This window comes from Notolepis coatsorum (assembly GCF_963971535.1).
Source record: "Notolepis coatsorum genome assembly, chromosome: 10".
NCBI classification, from domain to species: Eukaryota; Metazoa; Chordata; class Actinopteri; order Aulopiformes; family Paralepididae; genus Notolepis; species Notolepis coatsorum.
The window spans coordinates 32,388,049-32,404,113 of NC_140174.1; the positions used below are offsets into that span (position 1 = coordinate 32,388,049).

General features: G+C 46.3%; 1 protein-coding gene across 1 annotated transcript in view; it reads left to right on the forward strand.

Moving 5' to 3' along the window:
• The window catches only part of p4ha1a (prolyl 4-hydroxylase, alpha polypeptide I a), a 50,993-nt gene that overhangs the window by 11,084 nt on the left and 23,844 nt on the right, over positions 1 to 16,065 (forward strand). The window contains exons 3-6 of the mRNA XM_084323755.1: positions 1,089 to 1,185; positions 6,848 to 6,999; positions 10,945 to 11,082; positions 13,211 to 13,465. Of these exons, the coding sequence (XP_084179881.1) occupies positions 1,089 to 1,185; positions 6,848 to 6,999; positions 10,945 to 11,082; positions 13,211 to 13,465 (642 nt within the window). The remainder of the gene's footprint in view (positions 1 to 1,088; positions 1,186 to 6,847; positions 7,000 to 10,944; positions 11,083 to 13,210; positions 13,466 to 16,065) is intronic.

Sequence of the window (16,065 nt, forward strand, 5' to 3'; positions counted from 1 at the left end):
TGTGTGTGTGTGTGGAGACGGCACGGCACAGCCACCCCTGCTCCCAGGTCTAACTAGCTTGACCCAGGACAGTTATGGCTGCGTAACTCGGCCATCCCCACATCACATACATACCCCCAACGCCAAACTGAGTCCAGGGAGAAGCCCTGGCTGAAGCCTACACCTCTCCTCTCCCCTCCTCTCCCCCTCCAACCAGGCGAAAACAAAACACTGGGCTCTGAGACAGGGTTCCCATAATTAAAATAAAGGAACCTGTCCTCAGGGGTCGGCGGCCCCCGCAACAGCTTAGTGAAGGCAGCGACACTCCAGGGGGGCGATGAGGCCTGGCGGCCCGGGGGTCCTCCGCTGGCTGTTGGGAGGTGTAGCCGGGGCGTGGGCTCCTACGGGGGCTGCTTGGAGGGGTGGGCAGGCTGGCGGGCCACTGAAACAACACTCCCCCAGAGTGACGAGGCACCCTTCCCCCTCCTCCCTTTCGGAGCAAAGAGGCCTCGGGCTGCTGCGCTGGCTGGTGGAGGTGCAGCCGGGCCTCAGGCTCTTTTACAGGCCACTCGGAGCGGCGGCTGTGGCGGCTGCCCGGCTACTGTCCTCCTCCAGTGTGCCGACCTACCTACCGGCTGACCCTCCTGTGCCTCTTCCCTGTGCTGGAGGAGCCCCACGCTGCCCTGCCCAATTGAAAGTAAAATAGAGTTCTTTATGTAATCACAATCCCTGTGTGTCCCTCGGCAATCCCTTGCAGCAGCCTTTTCAAACAATGCCAAAACAATGAGGGACAACAATCAGAGAGAGAGGGGGGGGGGCGCATACAAGGCACCCCTTGTTCCTTGTCCCTAAACACAGCATGACGCCTCTTTTGGAACATTTCTCGCATTCCTCCACGACTACGGCCTGCACCACGGGCAGAAGTTCTCTCTCCAGTCACTCCATGGCTACACGTTTGCGCTCTGAACAGAGTCCAGCAGGAGTGAAGTTTACCTGTTTTTCAATGTTACAAGTGGCGAGATAAGCAACATGGTGGTCTGTTCGATGAAAACTTGCTACTGTAGCGCTAATTACCTGTGTGTGTGTGTGTGTGTGTCCGTCCATCCCAGGCCAGATGACGGACCTTCTATTCACAGAGAAGGACCTGGTGACATCTCTAAAGGATTACATCAAAGCAGAGGAGCGCAAACTGGAGCAGGTCAAAAAGTAAGCAGCGATCTTTCTCCGTTGAACATGCGTTGAACCTGTCAGCAGGTCCGGTGCACCCTGTGTCTGTGTTCACAGAACTATCTGTCTGTTATCGGTATACCTTTTGAACATGGTGTTGGTTGCCACGGTTAGCGAACACTTTCTGTGTGTGTGTGTGTGTCTTGATTACATCCCACACACAACAACTTACTTAGGTAAAAATCGCGAATTAACCGGTGGCTACAACAACACACAGTAACCAATGATGCATGTAGTTACTGTGTTTTTTTTTTTTTTTTTTGGTCCACTTTTTCTCCCATTTTCTATATTTTCTCCCATCCCAATTTCGTATCATCCAATTCAACCCTCCCCTGTCACGAACGCTGTTTCTTGCCTCCCACAAGCCGGCTGCAATGTGGACTAAGTCATACATAGCACAAGTCCCCTCCGGTACTTGAGGTAACAGCAGTCGCATCTTTTCACCTGCGCAGCTCGATCTCTCAGTGGCGAGAAGTAACGCATGGGAGGCTCACGCTGCCCCCGACACTTCCTGATTCTACTGCGCAGACGCACCAACCAACCTGTAGGAGTCGCTGTCCACAACGCCCGATCCCCACCCATCAGTTTCCCACCCCCTAATACGGCCAATGTGTATTAGTACGTACGACCAGCTAAACTGAAAGCAATGTGGACAGCTGGGCTCGAACAGGCGAGCCCAGCGTCTCCAGTATTCGTGGCGAGCGCCTTGCCCACTACGCCACGTAGACGCCCAGTTACTGTGTGTTGTTGTAGCCACCGGTTAATTCGCGATTTTTTTTATTGGTTTGTCATGACAAACCAATTACATAATCCAACATATGTGTAAAGGCACAACATATTCCAGTTAACGGTATAATTTTTTAATGATTCGTTACGGTGAAATCAATACTTCCATTTGTATAAATTGCGTTAAGGGGAGCTTATTATTCCTGCCTTTCCGAGGAGCTTGTCGCGGCTCATGCGCGCGCTCGGCCAATCAGAGCAACGCGGAAGGACAAGTGGGCTGCCGAAAGTATTCACGCGGCCGGATCTGCTGCCAGAACTATCAGTGTCACAACTCGGGACTTGAGAACTAGAGACTCACATCAACGTACTGACTATCTTGTATTTTGCACTAGAGACTAATATCACTGGACTCTCATCACTGGACTATCTTGTGTTTGTACTTTTTTATATTGTATTTGTATCTATACTTTAGTGTACCTATAGTGTATATAGGACTGTGAAGCTATGCATCCCCCCCCCCCTGTATCCCTCCCCCATGCTGCTTTGACACCAGAATTTCCCCAGGGGGATCAATAAAGGATCATCTTATCTTGTAACGCGTCTCTCCGTCTCCCTGTCTGTCTGTCTCTCTCCGTCTATCTCTATCTGTCGGTCTCTGTCTGTCTGTCTGTCTGTCTGTCTGTCTCTCTCTTTTTGTCTCTTTCTCTCTCTCTTTATCTCTCGGCCTGTCTCTCTCTCTTTCTCTCTTTGTCTGTCTGTCTCTATCTGTCGGTCTCTGTCTGTCAGTCTGTCTGTCTGTCTCTCTCTCTTTGTCTCTTTCTCTCTGTCTGTCTCTCTTTCTCTCTCGGCCTGTCTCTCTGTCTCTCTCTTTCTCTCTCTGTCTGTCTTTCTCTCTCTCTGTCTGTCTCTCGTCTGTCTGTCTGTCTGTCTGTGTCTCTCTCTCTGTCTATCTCTCACTTTCTCTCTGTGTCTCTGTCTGTCTGTCTCTCTCTCTGTCTCTCTCTCCTCTTTCTCTCTCTGGTTCTTCACACACCTCACACCTCAGGACAGAGCAGGGAAAGATTGCTTTTTGTGTTGATGCAGCGGCCTCATGGAATCACTTGCAACTTGACCTAAAATTGAGTTCCCTTGTTCTCATCTTTTATCAATGGCCGTCCACTCTGCACCTGTAGTTGTTTTGCTTGATTCTGTTCAATTGCGCGATGCTGCTGCTACTGTATTTGTTATTCCTTCAGCTGTAACTTTTTAACCGTTTATTAGTATTTCTTTACATTTGGGTTTGGATTTGTTGATGCCATCATGTAAACTCGGCATAGTTGAAAATGATGGACCCCCTCAATTGACCCCCGAGTTTAGATAGAAGTACAAAGAAAAAAAAATATATATATATAATAAACATAAAACAAAGTTTGGAAATTTGAGTTTGGTAGATTATTTCTCTGTTGTAACAATGCTTCTTGGCAATACATTTTATACCGTTGGAAAGCCTGTTTATTTACCTTTTTTAAATGGTGCCCCATTTGTAAGGAACATGCATTTGTTCTTCCACACGCTACTGAGGTTCCTGACTGTTAAATTAATAAATTGTAAAATTGCCAATATGTCTAGTTTCTTCCTCGTTACTGATAGACTTCAATCATCCAATCCACCAAACAAGAGTCAATAGCAACAGCAGAATAAGCTGTTTGAATAAGATTTGTCACATTTTTCATGGGCGCAACCCACATACTCAGCTGTGCTGCTCATCTCACAAATGCATGTTCCTTAGAAATGGGGCACCATTTAAAAGGTAAATAAACAGGCTTTCCAACGGTATAAAATGTATTGCCAAGAAGCATTGTTACAACAGAGAAATAATCTACCAAACACAAATTTCCAAACTTTGTTTTATGTTTATTATATATATGTTTTTTTATTTGTACTTCTATATTATACTATAATAAGTCAAAGAAAATGATTTTTTTTTATAAAATGGCACCATAACAAGTGTATTACAAGATGGAGATGGAGACATAAAGAAAAAAGATCACATCACACTAGAAAAAGAAATACAAGAAAGATATTGTGATACTTTGGCCACGTCTCCCAGCCCTGCTTGAAGTCTTGATGTACTCGAAGCTGGATGTTCCATCTACGGCGCGCCCTCCTCTCCTTCCCCACTCCCTCCTCTCCTTCCCCACTCCCTCCTCTTGTTCCCCACTCCCTCCTCTCCTTCCCCACTCCCTCCTCTCCTTCCCCACTCCCTCATCTCCTTCCCCACTCCCTCATCTCCTTCTCCTCTCCCTCCTCTCCTTCCCCACTCTCCTCTCCCTCCTCTCCTTCCCCACTCTCCTCTCCCTCCTCTCCTTCACAACTCTCCTCTCCTTCCCCACTCCCTCCTCTCCTTCCCCACTCTCCTCTCCCTCCCAACTCTCCTCTCCTTCCCCACTCCCTCCTCTCCTTCCCCACTCCCTCCTCTCCTTCACAACTCTCCTCTCCTTCCCCACTCCCTCCTCTCCTTCCCCACTCTCCTCTCCCTCCCAACTCTCCTCTCCTTCCCCACTCCCTCCTCTCCTTCCCCACTCCCTCCTCTCCTTCCCAACTCTCCTCTCCTTCCCCACTCCCCAACTCTCCTTCCCCACTCTCTCCTCTCCCTCCTCTCCTTCCCCACTCCCTCCTCTCCTTCCCCACTCTCCTCTCCTTCCCAACTATCTCCTCCCTCCTCTCCTTCCCCACGCTCTCCTCTCCTTCCCCACTCTCTCCTCTCCTTCGACACTCATCTCCTCCCCCACTCTCTCCTCTCCTTCCCCTCTCTCTCCTTTCCTTCCCCACTCTCCTTTCCTTCCCCACTCTCCTTTCCTTCCCCACTCTCTCCTCTCCTTCCCCACTCTCTCCTCTCCTTCCCCGCTCTCTGCTCCCGACACGTTAGACCTCGTCCTGCCAGCATCGGGTCGTCCCACTACATTCGATCCCAACCTCCCTCTCGCCTCCTGATTGGTCGAACGATAGTTCCTCCCCTCACTCTCTCTCTCTCCACCTCCCTCCCAGAGAAAAAACATGGCAGGTGAAAACACACAGGCCAGAGTGGCATCGGAGAAGGATAATGGGCGTCCTTGCTTGACAACCCTGGCAGGGGATATCGTATTGTCGCACTTCTCGCTTATACAATGGGTTAGGATATGAGGCCACCCAGTTCTCTTCTCTCTCGCTCTCTGTCTGTCTCTCTGTCTCTGTCTCTCTCTCTCTATTGGAAGCAGAAAGGGATATCTTTCATCCAGGGTGTGTCTGAGGTGTACAGTGTTTACTGTAGAATAACACGCAGCAGTGTGTGTTTGCCTTGTACATTGTGGGACTGCTGTACGGGTGCAGGTTTTTTCTTGTACGCCTGTAATTGCTTTAGGATAGTAGTGTTTGGTTTCCAAACGTGTGCGTGCGTGCATGTCCAGATTTGGGGACAAAATGAGGACATGATTGATGTTCTGATTTTGTTTGACAAGCTATTTTAGCGTCAAGGTTAAGTTTGGGGTTTAGTAATGTGTACAGGTTTTGAGTGTTTACCTGTATTTGCTGTATGTTACGTTTAGGGATGCACCGATCCGACTTTTTCAGTCCCGATACCTGGGTTTGGGTATCGGCCAATACCGATACCGATCCGATACCCATTGTCTAAATATTTTTTCCAAAAAAGTTAAAAAAAAAAAAAAAATTTAATCCACGTTTTAAAATGTTCTTTATATATTTAGTTTTTAAGAATTGTAAAGGATCACAAGTGTGTTTTTGATTTGTTGTAAACAAAGACAGAAAATAAACTAACTTCATTCAATTAATAAACTGTATGCCTCACTGTCACTGTGTGGAAGAGACTGGGATCATTCTTTTGTTTTGTGCAAGGCAACATCAGGCTTGACTTAAAACATTACTTTCCTAAGGCCATGTTTAGACGGAGAGAGTCTGAACAGAAACCGCAAAAGTCGTCTTGCGGTCTCACTTTTAATGTTGCGTTTAGACTAGTGTTTTGGGGTGGAATTCTGCGTGCAGACGACTCGAGACAACGGAGCCCCGCTGTCACACGATTGGCGCAGATGTCACATGACCAGAAACGTCAGTGGCCAATCAGATTGTGCGAACCGAACGCGGAAGTGCAACTCCGTTAGGGAAAATATTCACGCAACCCATACGCTACACTGCCTCAGGTCGTTGAGACAACCAGGCGTGCTGTGAAGACCCACCCTACTCTGCCTCTGATTCGCAGACTGTGGGTGGGGGAATGTGATTGGACCAAAGCAGAGTCACTCACAGACAGTGGCTCCAGTCACTAATAGTTGCGAATCGCGATAGCCGCTGGACTGATTCTTGTGTATTTAAAAGTACTGCCAATGTAGCCTTCAGGTGATCTCCGTGGATAGAATCAGACATGCTTGTTCGCTTTGTTTACGCTTCTAGGCTACTGGCGCATGCCTATGTCGTAAGCAGTACGCTACGAGAGCCTTGAGAACCCTTTCGTCATAGTTTTATGCGGTTTGACTGTTCAGATGATAGCGCGAAGGTGTATCGTTTCTAGGATTTCCACCCAGGAAGGTGGTCTTACTTTTTAGCGGATTCTCCCCGCAAAAACGCTGTTGCCGTATAAACAAAAGGCACATCCGAAAAAATATTTTTCCGGATTCACCTGCTAGCGTTTCCGTCTGAACATGGCCTTAGTGAAACTAAATGTAACAAATTAACACATAGATAGAAATGTACTGAATGGTTATTTCTTATTTTATTTATTATAAAAAAGAATATATATTTAAATGCAATTTTAATTTTTTTACCGATACCCGATCCAGCTATTTTACTGATATCGGCGGCCGATACCGATACCAATATCGGATCGGTGCATCCCTGGTTATGTTTGTTTTTTTGTTGCTAAATGTGTGTGTGTGTGTGTGTCCAGGTGGGCTGAGAAGCTAGACGTGCTGTCGGCCACAGCCACCCAGGACCCAGAGGAGTTCCTTGGACACCCGGTCAACGCCTTCAAGCTGATGAAGAGACTCAACACAGAGTGGGGAGAACTGGAGAACCTGGTGCTCACTGACATGTCTGACGGTACGTACACATGCACGACACCACACATACATACACATCACACCACACCACACACACACACCACACACCCACACACACCACATACACACACATTTCTCTCTCTCTCTCTCTAGTGAAAAAAGTTGTAGAACGCGCTCACCTCACTAGACTTGACACTGGGTGCTGTAACCTCTAATATCATACATAAAAACAGGGAAACAATGTCCAGGCACGCACTCCAGGTTTTTCCAAATTTATTGGCAGCCTGTAATCATGACGTTTCGGTGTGAACACACCTTCTTCAGAATGGCTTGCATGAAGCATGAAGGGTAAGTGACCCTAGTATATACAAGACAAACAGGAAGTGACAACACCTTCCCACAAGAGATCTACAAAAAAGTACAAAATACCACTTACAAGCACAACCTTTTCAGAATATGTAAATCAAAAAGAAGCGTGTAAATCAAAAAGAAACATGTAGGGCGGTTAGGTGGTCGAGCGGAGATTGCGTTCGTCACCAGCCCCGGAGCTGTGAGCTTGGTTCGCCTGTTCGAATCCAGCTCACAGCTCCGGGGTTGTCACCAGCTTGGCTGGCCGTCTGCACTGATACAATTGGCTGTATCAGAGGGTGGGAGAAGCTGGCGGGGTGGGTCCGGGTCGTTGTAAACAGCGACTCCTACAGTTCGGTCGGGGCGCCTGCTAAGCGCGGATTGGACGTGAGGGGGATAGTGTGGTCCTCCCACACGCTACGCCCTCTCAATGAGAATCCGCGCTGCCAGGTGAAAAGAAGCGGTGATTGGCTGGACGTGTGTCGGAGGAAGCACGTGGTAGCCTCCACTCTCCCAAATGATCTGACTGTGGGGGGTAAAGCGCAGCGACCAGGAAGGGACTGGGAATTGGCATACGACTAACATTGGGATGGGAGAAAAATCGGAGGAAAATGGAGGGGAAAAAAGACCAATAAAAAAAAAAAAAACATGTAAATCACAAAGGGATATATCTATATATATTTTATACAGAGTAGGCCTACATCTCTCTCTCTCTACCACTGTCAAAGAGGAGAGTACTGGAGCACACAAACAGTATCATCTTATAAATCTTTATTTGGACTGAAGTTTTGATGTGTCAGCGTCCTCTTCAGAGTGACCGTCAAGATATATTCCGTATGAATTATTGTCTTGACGGTAGAGTTGAACGATATGACCACCTTGAGACGGTCACCGGTTAAAATCTGGTTATATGCCTTCACGGGGGGAGAGATCATGGAGATTGTTTCACTTAACCTCCATTCATAAATCTCGCCACACTTTTGTCAGCCAAGTTGCACATCAGCTGTAGCAGAGAGCTTGGAGAGTATTAGGTACACAGTGGGTGTCCTAGCTTAGCTAGGCTAAACCGCCGGAGCAGCCAACTTTGATAGCTTGCTGTTGCTAGTAGAGATGTGATCTCAGTCTCCACGAGGCCCTGTGGAATAGATGTCAATAATTAAAACTAGGCCAACAGTTGTGCCCAAAAATATTTTACAGTGAGGGAGGTTTATTGTGGTGTTCTGTTTCAAATTAGTGAAGCAGTAACTCTGGTATGGCACACACAGTATGGCACACAGTACAGTATGGTACACTGTTCAGCCTCAGGCTGCAGTAACATAAACAGCAATGATCTGCATAAAATCCTAGCATGGATCAAATATGTCACTGATAGTTGTACAGATTGGGGGCTGAAGGACAAAACTTCAAAAAGAAATCCTGGCACGGATCGAGTTCTCATCTTGGTTATAGCGCCTGTAGGCCAATGTGTTTTGAATGATCCGGCAGTGAAAACGTTTGTCTTGAAATGCTAACTCTGCTACAATGATCTCAATAATAAGTTGATGTTGATGTACATTTAGGCTCCGGCCTGAGCAGAGTGTAGGCCTCACCAGAATGTAGGCCTCACCAGAGTGTAGGCCTCACCAGAGTGTAGGCCTCACCAGAGTGTAGGCCTCACCAGAGTGTAGGCCTCACCAGAGTGTAGGCCTCACCAGAATGTAGGCCTCACCAGAGTGTAGGCCTCACCAGAGTGTAGGCCTCACCAGAGTGTAGGCCTCACCAGAATGTAGGCCTTACCAGAGTGTAGGCCTCACCAGAGTGTAGGCCTGAGCACAGTGTAGGCCTCACCAGAGTGTAGGCCTGAGCACAGTGTAGGCTCTCTCTCTCTCTCTCTCTCTCTCTCTCTCTCTCTCTGGTTAAGGTTAGAACGGTTAAGTTTAGGCGCTGTTAAGGAGCTGGTTAAGGTTAGAGTTTGTCTTAGAAAATGGCAATATTCTTTCTATGGTTAAGGTTAAGGTTAGGCATGGTTAAGGTTAAGGTTAGGCATTGTTTCGGAGTTGGTTAAGGTTAGAACGGTTAAGTTTAGGCGCTGTTAAGGAGCTGGTTAAGGTTAGAGTTTGTCTTAGAGAATGGCAATATTCTTTCTATGGTTAAGGTTAAGGTTAGGCATGGTTAAGGTTAGGCATTGTTTCGGAGTTGGTTAAGGTTAGAACGGTTAAGTTTAGGCGCTGTTAAGGAGCTGGTTAAGGTTAGCGTTTGTCTTAGAGAATGGCAATAGACAGCCTATTTCCGCATTGCCGCTCTCTCGCGCTGCCGCGGTCACATGGTCAAATTGTCACATTCTTGCACTCCTCCGCTGTTAAAAAGCAACACGCCAGGGGGGCGACTGGCTCAGGAGGTAGAGCGGTCATCTGGTAATTGGAAGGTTCCCGGTTCGATTCCCGGGCAGCGTGTCCTTGAGCAAGACACTTAACCCCTAACTGCTCCCGATGAGCAGGTTGGCACCTTACATGGTCGCCTCCGCCGTCGGTGTGTGACTGAGTGAATGTGAGGAACAAAAATTGTAATGCGCTTTGGATAAAAAAAAGCACTAAATGCACCATTTACCACACGGTCCGCAGACGACGCTCACACGACTTCGGTCCGGCAGCGAAGACTGATGTCTCCCCTTTTAGAGACACTCTGCTTGTCCTCGGGGAAGATTTCTGTCTGTAGGGATATTCTGCTCAACCTCAGTCTGATGGCTGGGCTGCACAACCGTGGGCACGGACTGCTGGCAACTGCTGGAGAGCTAACGGTACAGGTATGGGCCGCAGGGTAATGGCAGAAAGACGTAAACATACTGTAGGCATTAGACTTAGATCTGAATATAAAAATATGAGAAGAAATAAACGGTGTCAACTTGTACATTTTAATAAGCCTTGGTCCCAGACGTGAAGCAATGTTGATTAATTTCCAGTACTGAAAGAGTGTAAGATTTCCTGCAGTATAGATATGATGAGATAAGATATTCCTTTATTGATCCCCATGGGGGAAATTCAGGCGTCATAGCAGCATGGGGGAGGGGAGATACAGGTATGGGCAGGGTAATAGTAAAAAGACATAAATATAGGCAATCAAATTTGATCTAAATACGAGAACAAAATAAATGGTGTGAACAATATAAAAATATGAGAAAAACAAACTGTAAACAAGGGTGCAGATGAGGGTCTGTATGCCTTATCGGTTATATTATAATAAATATAGGCAATAACAAATTTTAATCTGAATATATATATATACTATGAGTAAACAGTATACACAAAGTACCCTAACTGGCATGATATACGTCATAGGTAGTCTGTGCAGGTTTTGGTGGTTAAGAGTCAGAAACACTTAGTGGTCAGACATTCTTAATAGTTCTCCAGCTGCTGGCAGCAGTCCATGCCCACGGTTGTGGAACCTGATGGCCTTTTTGGGGAAGCTCCCAACTTGTAAATAATCCTAACAATAGCTAACTATGAAAACAGCATGAAGCCTTGAGACGTAAATTAATTCAAAGTATTGCAAAAAATAAAGTATATTTTATGATACCCAGTCCTTACGTGGTATTCTTCCGCGCTGTGGCCAACACGTCTCCCACGTCACAAACTGCATGTCTTCCTGTGTCGTCCTCCAGCCTTCATCTCCAACCTGACCATCCAGAGGCAACACTTCCCCAACGATGACGACCAGACGGGGGCGGCCAAGGCCCTGATGAGACTGCAGGACACCTACCAGCTAGAAACCACCGTCATCGCCAGCGGAGAGCTGCCTGGTGAGCCTTCAGTCCCTTACCAAAGAGTATCATGGTAGTATGATGGTTATTTCATGTTAACCATAGTACCCATAGATATATATATAACTAGATGGTGCAAGGCGGAGTCTCCAGCGTAGTTCACCGGTGGCCATCTTGTCACAGGCAGCACGCCCACTCAAAACATGAATGTCTATGGTGCATGTACTATTGAAATAACCATAGCTTGCAAAATGTTCAACCGATTTACAAACAGTTTAGTTTATTACAAAAGTTATTAACGTGGCTATGATTCAGGATGCTTGGACAATGGACATGTTGAAATTATTTTCATATGAAAGTCCATTATAAGTATGCAGTATGATAACTACATCTCTGACGTTTATAACAAACCAAACCGTTTGAAAATCTGTTGGAAATTGAGCAAGCTATGACATTCATGTTATGAGTGGGCGTGCTGCCTGTGGCAAGATGGCCGACATGTGGCAACGTCTGTCTCCATTGGCCAGCAGCGCGGGTGAGTCATGTAAATGTCATGGATCACTGTGGTACCACTTTCGTGCCTAAATAATACCATGGTCAGGGCTTTCCCAATGGTATAGTGACCATAGAAATACCATGAGACCCTGATGGTACACCATCGTCATAACGACCATAGAAATACCATGAGACCTTTTTCTTCTTAGTAAGGGGAATGTATAAGTACTGTATGTATGCGTTATGTTCTCGGGAGCGCGTGTTTCAAAGGTAAATGTGAACTGGAAGGATTTCTAAATGCAGTCTTTTGAAAGTGAAAGTCTGTACCCACAGGCCATGTAACCTCAGATGCACAGAGGTGGATGTGAAGCTCTGTGATTATTATTCACGTAGGCATGTCTTCCTGTGTGTCGCCCGGAGGCAGAGATCAGCGGCTCCTCTTACGCTCACTGACAACTTAACCAATAGGCTAGGTTTAACATTGTTTCGCAGGAAAACCAGGGTCTTCGTATAAACAGACATGGTTTATTATCTTCAGTCAGTCAGTCAGGGACATTCGCTGTTGTAGATCAGCCCTCCAGGTCTGGAACAATTTTGCTGCTTATGTTGATTCAATTACATGACATGATGGTAAACGAGATTAGAATCATTCCCTCTTCCTGTCTCTGTAAGAAATACCACCTCCGAGTCCTCAGAGATATTTAGATATGTCTCTAAAGATATTTAGATGTCTCTCTCTAAGAGATATTTAGATATCTCTCTCTCTGTCTCTCTCTAGAGATAATTAGATATGTCTCTCTCTCTAGAGATATTTAGATATGTCTCTCTCTCTCTCTAGAGATATTTAGATATGTCTCTCTCTCTCTCTAGAGATATTTAGATATGTCTCTCTCTCTAGAGATATTTAGATATGTCTCTCTCTCTCTAGAATATTTAGATATGTCTCTCTCTCTCTAGATATTTAGATATGTCTCTCTCTCTCTCTCTAGAGATATTTAGATATGTCTCTCTCTCTCTAGAGATATTTAGATATGTCTCTCTCTCTCTCTCTAGAGATATTTAGATATGTCTCTCTCTCTCTAGAATATTTAGATATGTCTCTCTCTCTAGAGATAATTAGATATGTCTCTCTCTCTCTAGAGATAATTAGATATGTCTCTCTCTCTCTAGAGATAATTAGATATGTCTCTCTCTCTCTAGAGATATTTAGATATGTCTCTCTCTCTCTAGAGATATTTAGATATGTCTCTCTCTCTCTAGAGATATTTAGATATGTCTCTCTCTCTCTAGAGATATTTAGATATGTCTCTCTCTGTAGAGATATTTAGATATGTCTCTCTCTCTAGAGATAATTAGATATGTCTCTCTCTCTCTAGAGATATTTAGATATGTCTCTCTCTCTCTAGAGATATTTAGATATGTCTCTCTCTCTCTAGAGATATTTAGATATGTCTCTCTCTCTCTAGAGATATTTAGATATGTCTCTCTCTGTAGAGATATTTAGATATGTCTCTCTCTCTCTAGAGATATTTAGATATGTCTCTCTCTGTAGAGATATTTAGATATGTCTCTCTCTCTCTAGAGATATTTAGATATGTCTCTCTCTCTAGAGATATTTAGATATGTCTCTCTCTCTAGAGATATTTAGATATGTCTCTCTCTCCCTCCCCAGGCAGCTCCACCAAGGCATCCTTCAGGAGCCGCCTGACGGTGGACGACTGCTACGAGCTGGGGAAGATCGCCTACTCGGAGGCTGACTACTACCACACGGAGCTGTGGATGGAGCAGGCCCTGCGGCAGCTCGACGGTGGCGAGACGCCCGTCGCCGTGGACGCCGTCGCCATCCTGGACTACCTCAGCTACTCCATCTACCAGCAGGGGGAGCTGGAGAGAGCCCTGGAGTACACCAAGAGGCTGCTCACACTGGGTGGGTTCTGGGGGTGTTGAGGTGGGGGGGGGCACGTTCTTTGCTCCTCACTGACCTCAAATCAGGCGTTATTTAATGTACATTTTAAAGAATGTGACACATTGTATAGACCTTCACAGGAGAATTCCGTTGCCAGGGGAACAGCTCAGCCCCAGTTAATTTCCTCAGCTGTTGTCAATTAGCAAACATTACAACAGGAAAGAAACCGAGGCGGCTCATGTAGAATGTTTACGTTGTCAAGTTAGAAAAGGTCTATAAAGAGAAGAGTAAAAGCACACAGAAAATATATACACACTCACAATATAAGAGTAGTGAAAGTAACACTTGTGATTAAACAAAACGGGTCCATTAAACCGGTCGTCAAGACCACCTAATCATCCCTTCCCCTTAACTGTCTATCAATCCCTGTCTCCTGAGCCGTTCAGCCATTGTGTATTGTGATGTGTGCCTGGTGCCAGTGTATGGTAGTGTGATGTGTGCCTGGTGCCAGTGTATGGTAGTCATTGTGTAGTGTGATGTGTGCCTGGTGCCAGTGTATGGTAGTGTGATGTGTGCCTGGTGCCAGTGTATGGTAGTGTGATGTGTGCCTGGTGCCAGTGTATGGTAGTCATTGTGTAGTGTGATGTGTGCCTGGTGCCAGTGTATGGTAGTCATTGTGATGTGTGCCTGGTGCCAGTGTATGGTAGTCATTGTGTAGTGTGATGTGTGCCTGGTGCCAGTGTATGGTAGTCGTCATTGTGTAGTGTGATGTGTGCCTGGTGCCAGTGCATGGTAGTGTGATGTGTGCCTGGTGCCAGTGTATGGTAGTCATTGTGTATTGTGATGTGTGCCTGGTGCCAGTGTATGGTAGTCATTGTGTAGTGTGATGTGTGCCTGGTGCCAGTGTATGGTAGTCATTGTGTATTGTGATGTGTGCCTGGTGCCAGTGTATGGTAGTCATTGTGTAGTGTGATGTGTGCCTGGTGCCAGTGTATGGTAGTCATTGTGTATTGTGATGTGTGCCTGATGCCAGTGTATGGTAGTCATTGTGTAGTGTGATGTGTGCCTGGTGCCAGTGTATGGTAGTCATTGTGTAGTGTGATGTGTGCCTGGTGCCAGTGTATGGTAGTCATTGTGTAGTGTGATGTGTGCCTGGTGCCAGTGTATGGTAGTCATTGTGTATTGTGATGTGTGCCTGATGCCAGTGTATGGTAGTCATTGTGTAGTGTGATGTGTGTCTGGTGCCAGTGTATGGTAGTCATTGTGTAGTGTGATATGTGCCTGGTGCCAGTGTATGGTAGTCATTGTGTAGTGTGATGTGTGTCTGGTGCCAGTGTATGGTAGTCATTGTGTAGTGTGATGTGTGTCTGGTGCCAGTGTATGGTAGTCATTGTGTAGTGTGATATGTGCCTGGTGCCAGTGTATGGTAGTCATTGTGTAGTGTGATGTGTGCCTGGTGCCAGTGTATGGTAGTCATTGTGTAGTGTGATGTGTGCCTGGTGCCAGTGTATGGTGGTCATTGTGTAGTGTGATGTGTGCCTGGTGCCAGTGTATGGTAGTCATTGTGTAGTGTGATGTGTGCCTGGTGCCAGTGTATGGTAGTCATTGTGTAGTGTGATGTGTTCCTGGTGCCAGTGTATGGTAGTCATTGTGTAGTGTGATGTGTTCCTGGTGCCAGTGTATGGTAGTCATCATTGTATAGTGTGATGTGTGTCTGGTGCCAGTGTATGGTAGTCATCATTGTGTAGTGTGATGTGTGCCTGGTGCCAGTGTATGGTGGTCATTGTGTAGTGTGATGTGTGTCTGGTGCCAGTGTATGGTAGTCATCATTGTGTAGTGTGATGTGTGTCTGGTGCCAGTGTATGGTAGTCATCATTGTGTAGTGTGATGTGTGCCTGGTGCCAGTGTATGGTGGTCATTGTGTAGTGTGATGTGTGCCTGGTGCCAGTGTATGGTGGTCATTGTGTAGTGTGATGTGTGCCTGGTGCCAGTGTATGGTAGTCATTGTGTAGTGTGATGTGTGCCTGGTGCCAGTGTATGGTGGTCATTGTGTAGTGTGATGTGTGCCTGGTGCCAGTGTATGGTGGTCATTGTGTAGTGTGATGTGTGCCAGTGTATGGTAGTCATCATTGTGTAGTGATGTGTGTCTGGTGCCAGTGTATGGTAGTCATCATTGTGTAGTGTGATGTGTGCCTGGTGCCAGTGTATGGTGGTCATTGTGTAGTGTGATGTGTGCCTGGTGCCAGTGTATGGCAGCCATCGAGCCTGTATAGCTCAAGGTTGGGTGGTGAAGGAGGTGGTGATTTTCCACCCTACATTGTAAAGCACTTTGAGTGTCTAGAAAAGCGCAGTATAAATGCAACAATCATTCATTCATCCCAGACGCTCTTGACGGAACGACCCGACACAAGACATCAAGGACTCGGTTCATACGACACTAAAACGTACCACTACATTTACTTTTGCATTTAGTCATTTAGCTGAACGCTTTTATCCAAAGTTCTGTACGACAAGTCGGCAGGAAGGGCACGACTCTGGCAGCTGAGTAACAATGTTCATCAAACAGTGTTGAAACTTGAGTGTTACAGTATTGAGTGCATAGTAGTAAAGACATATTAGCA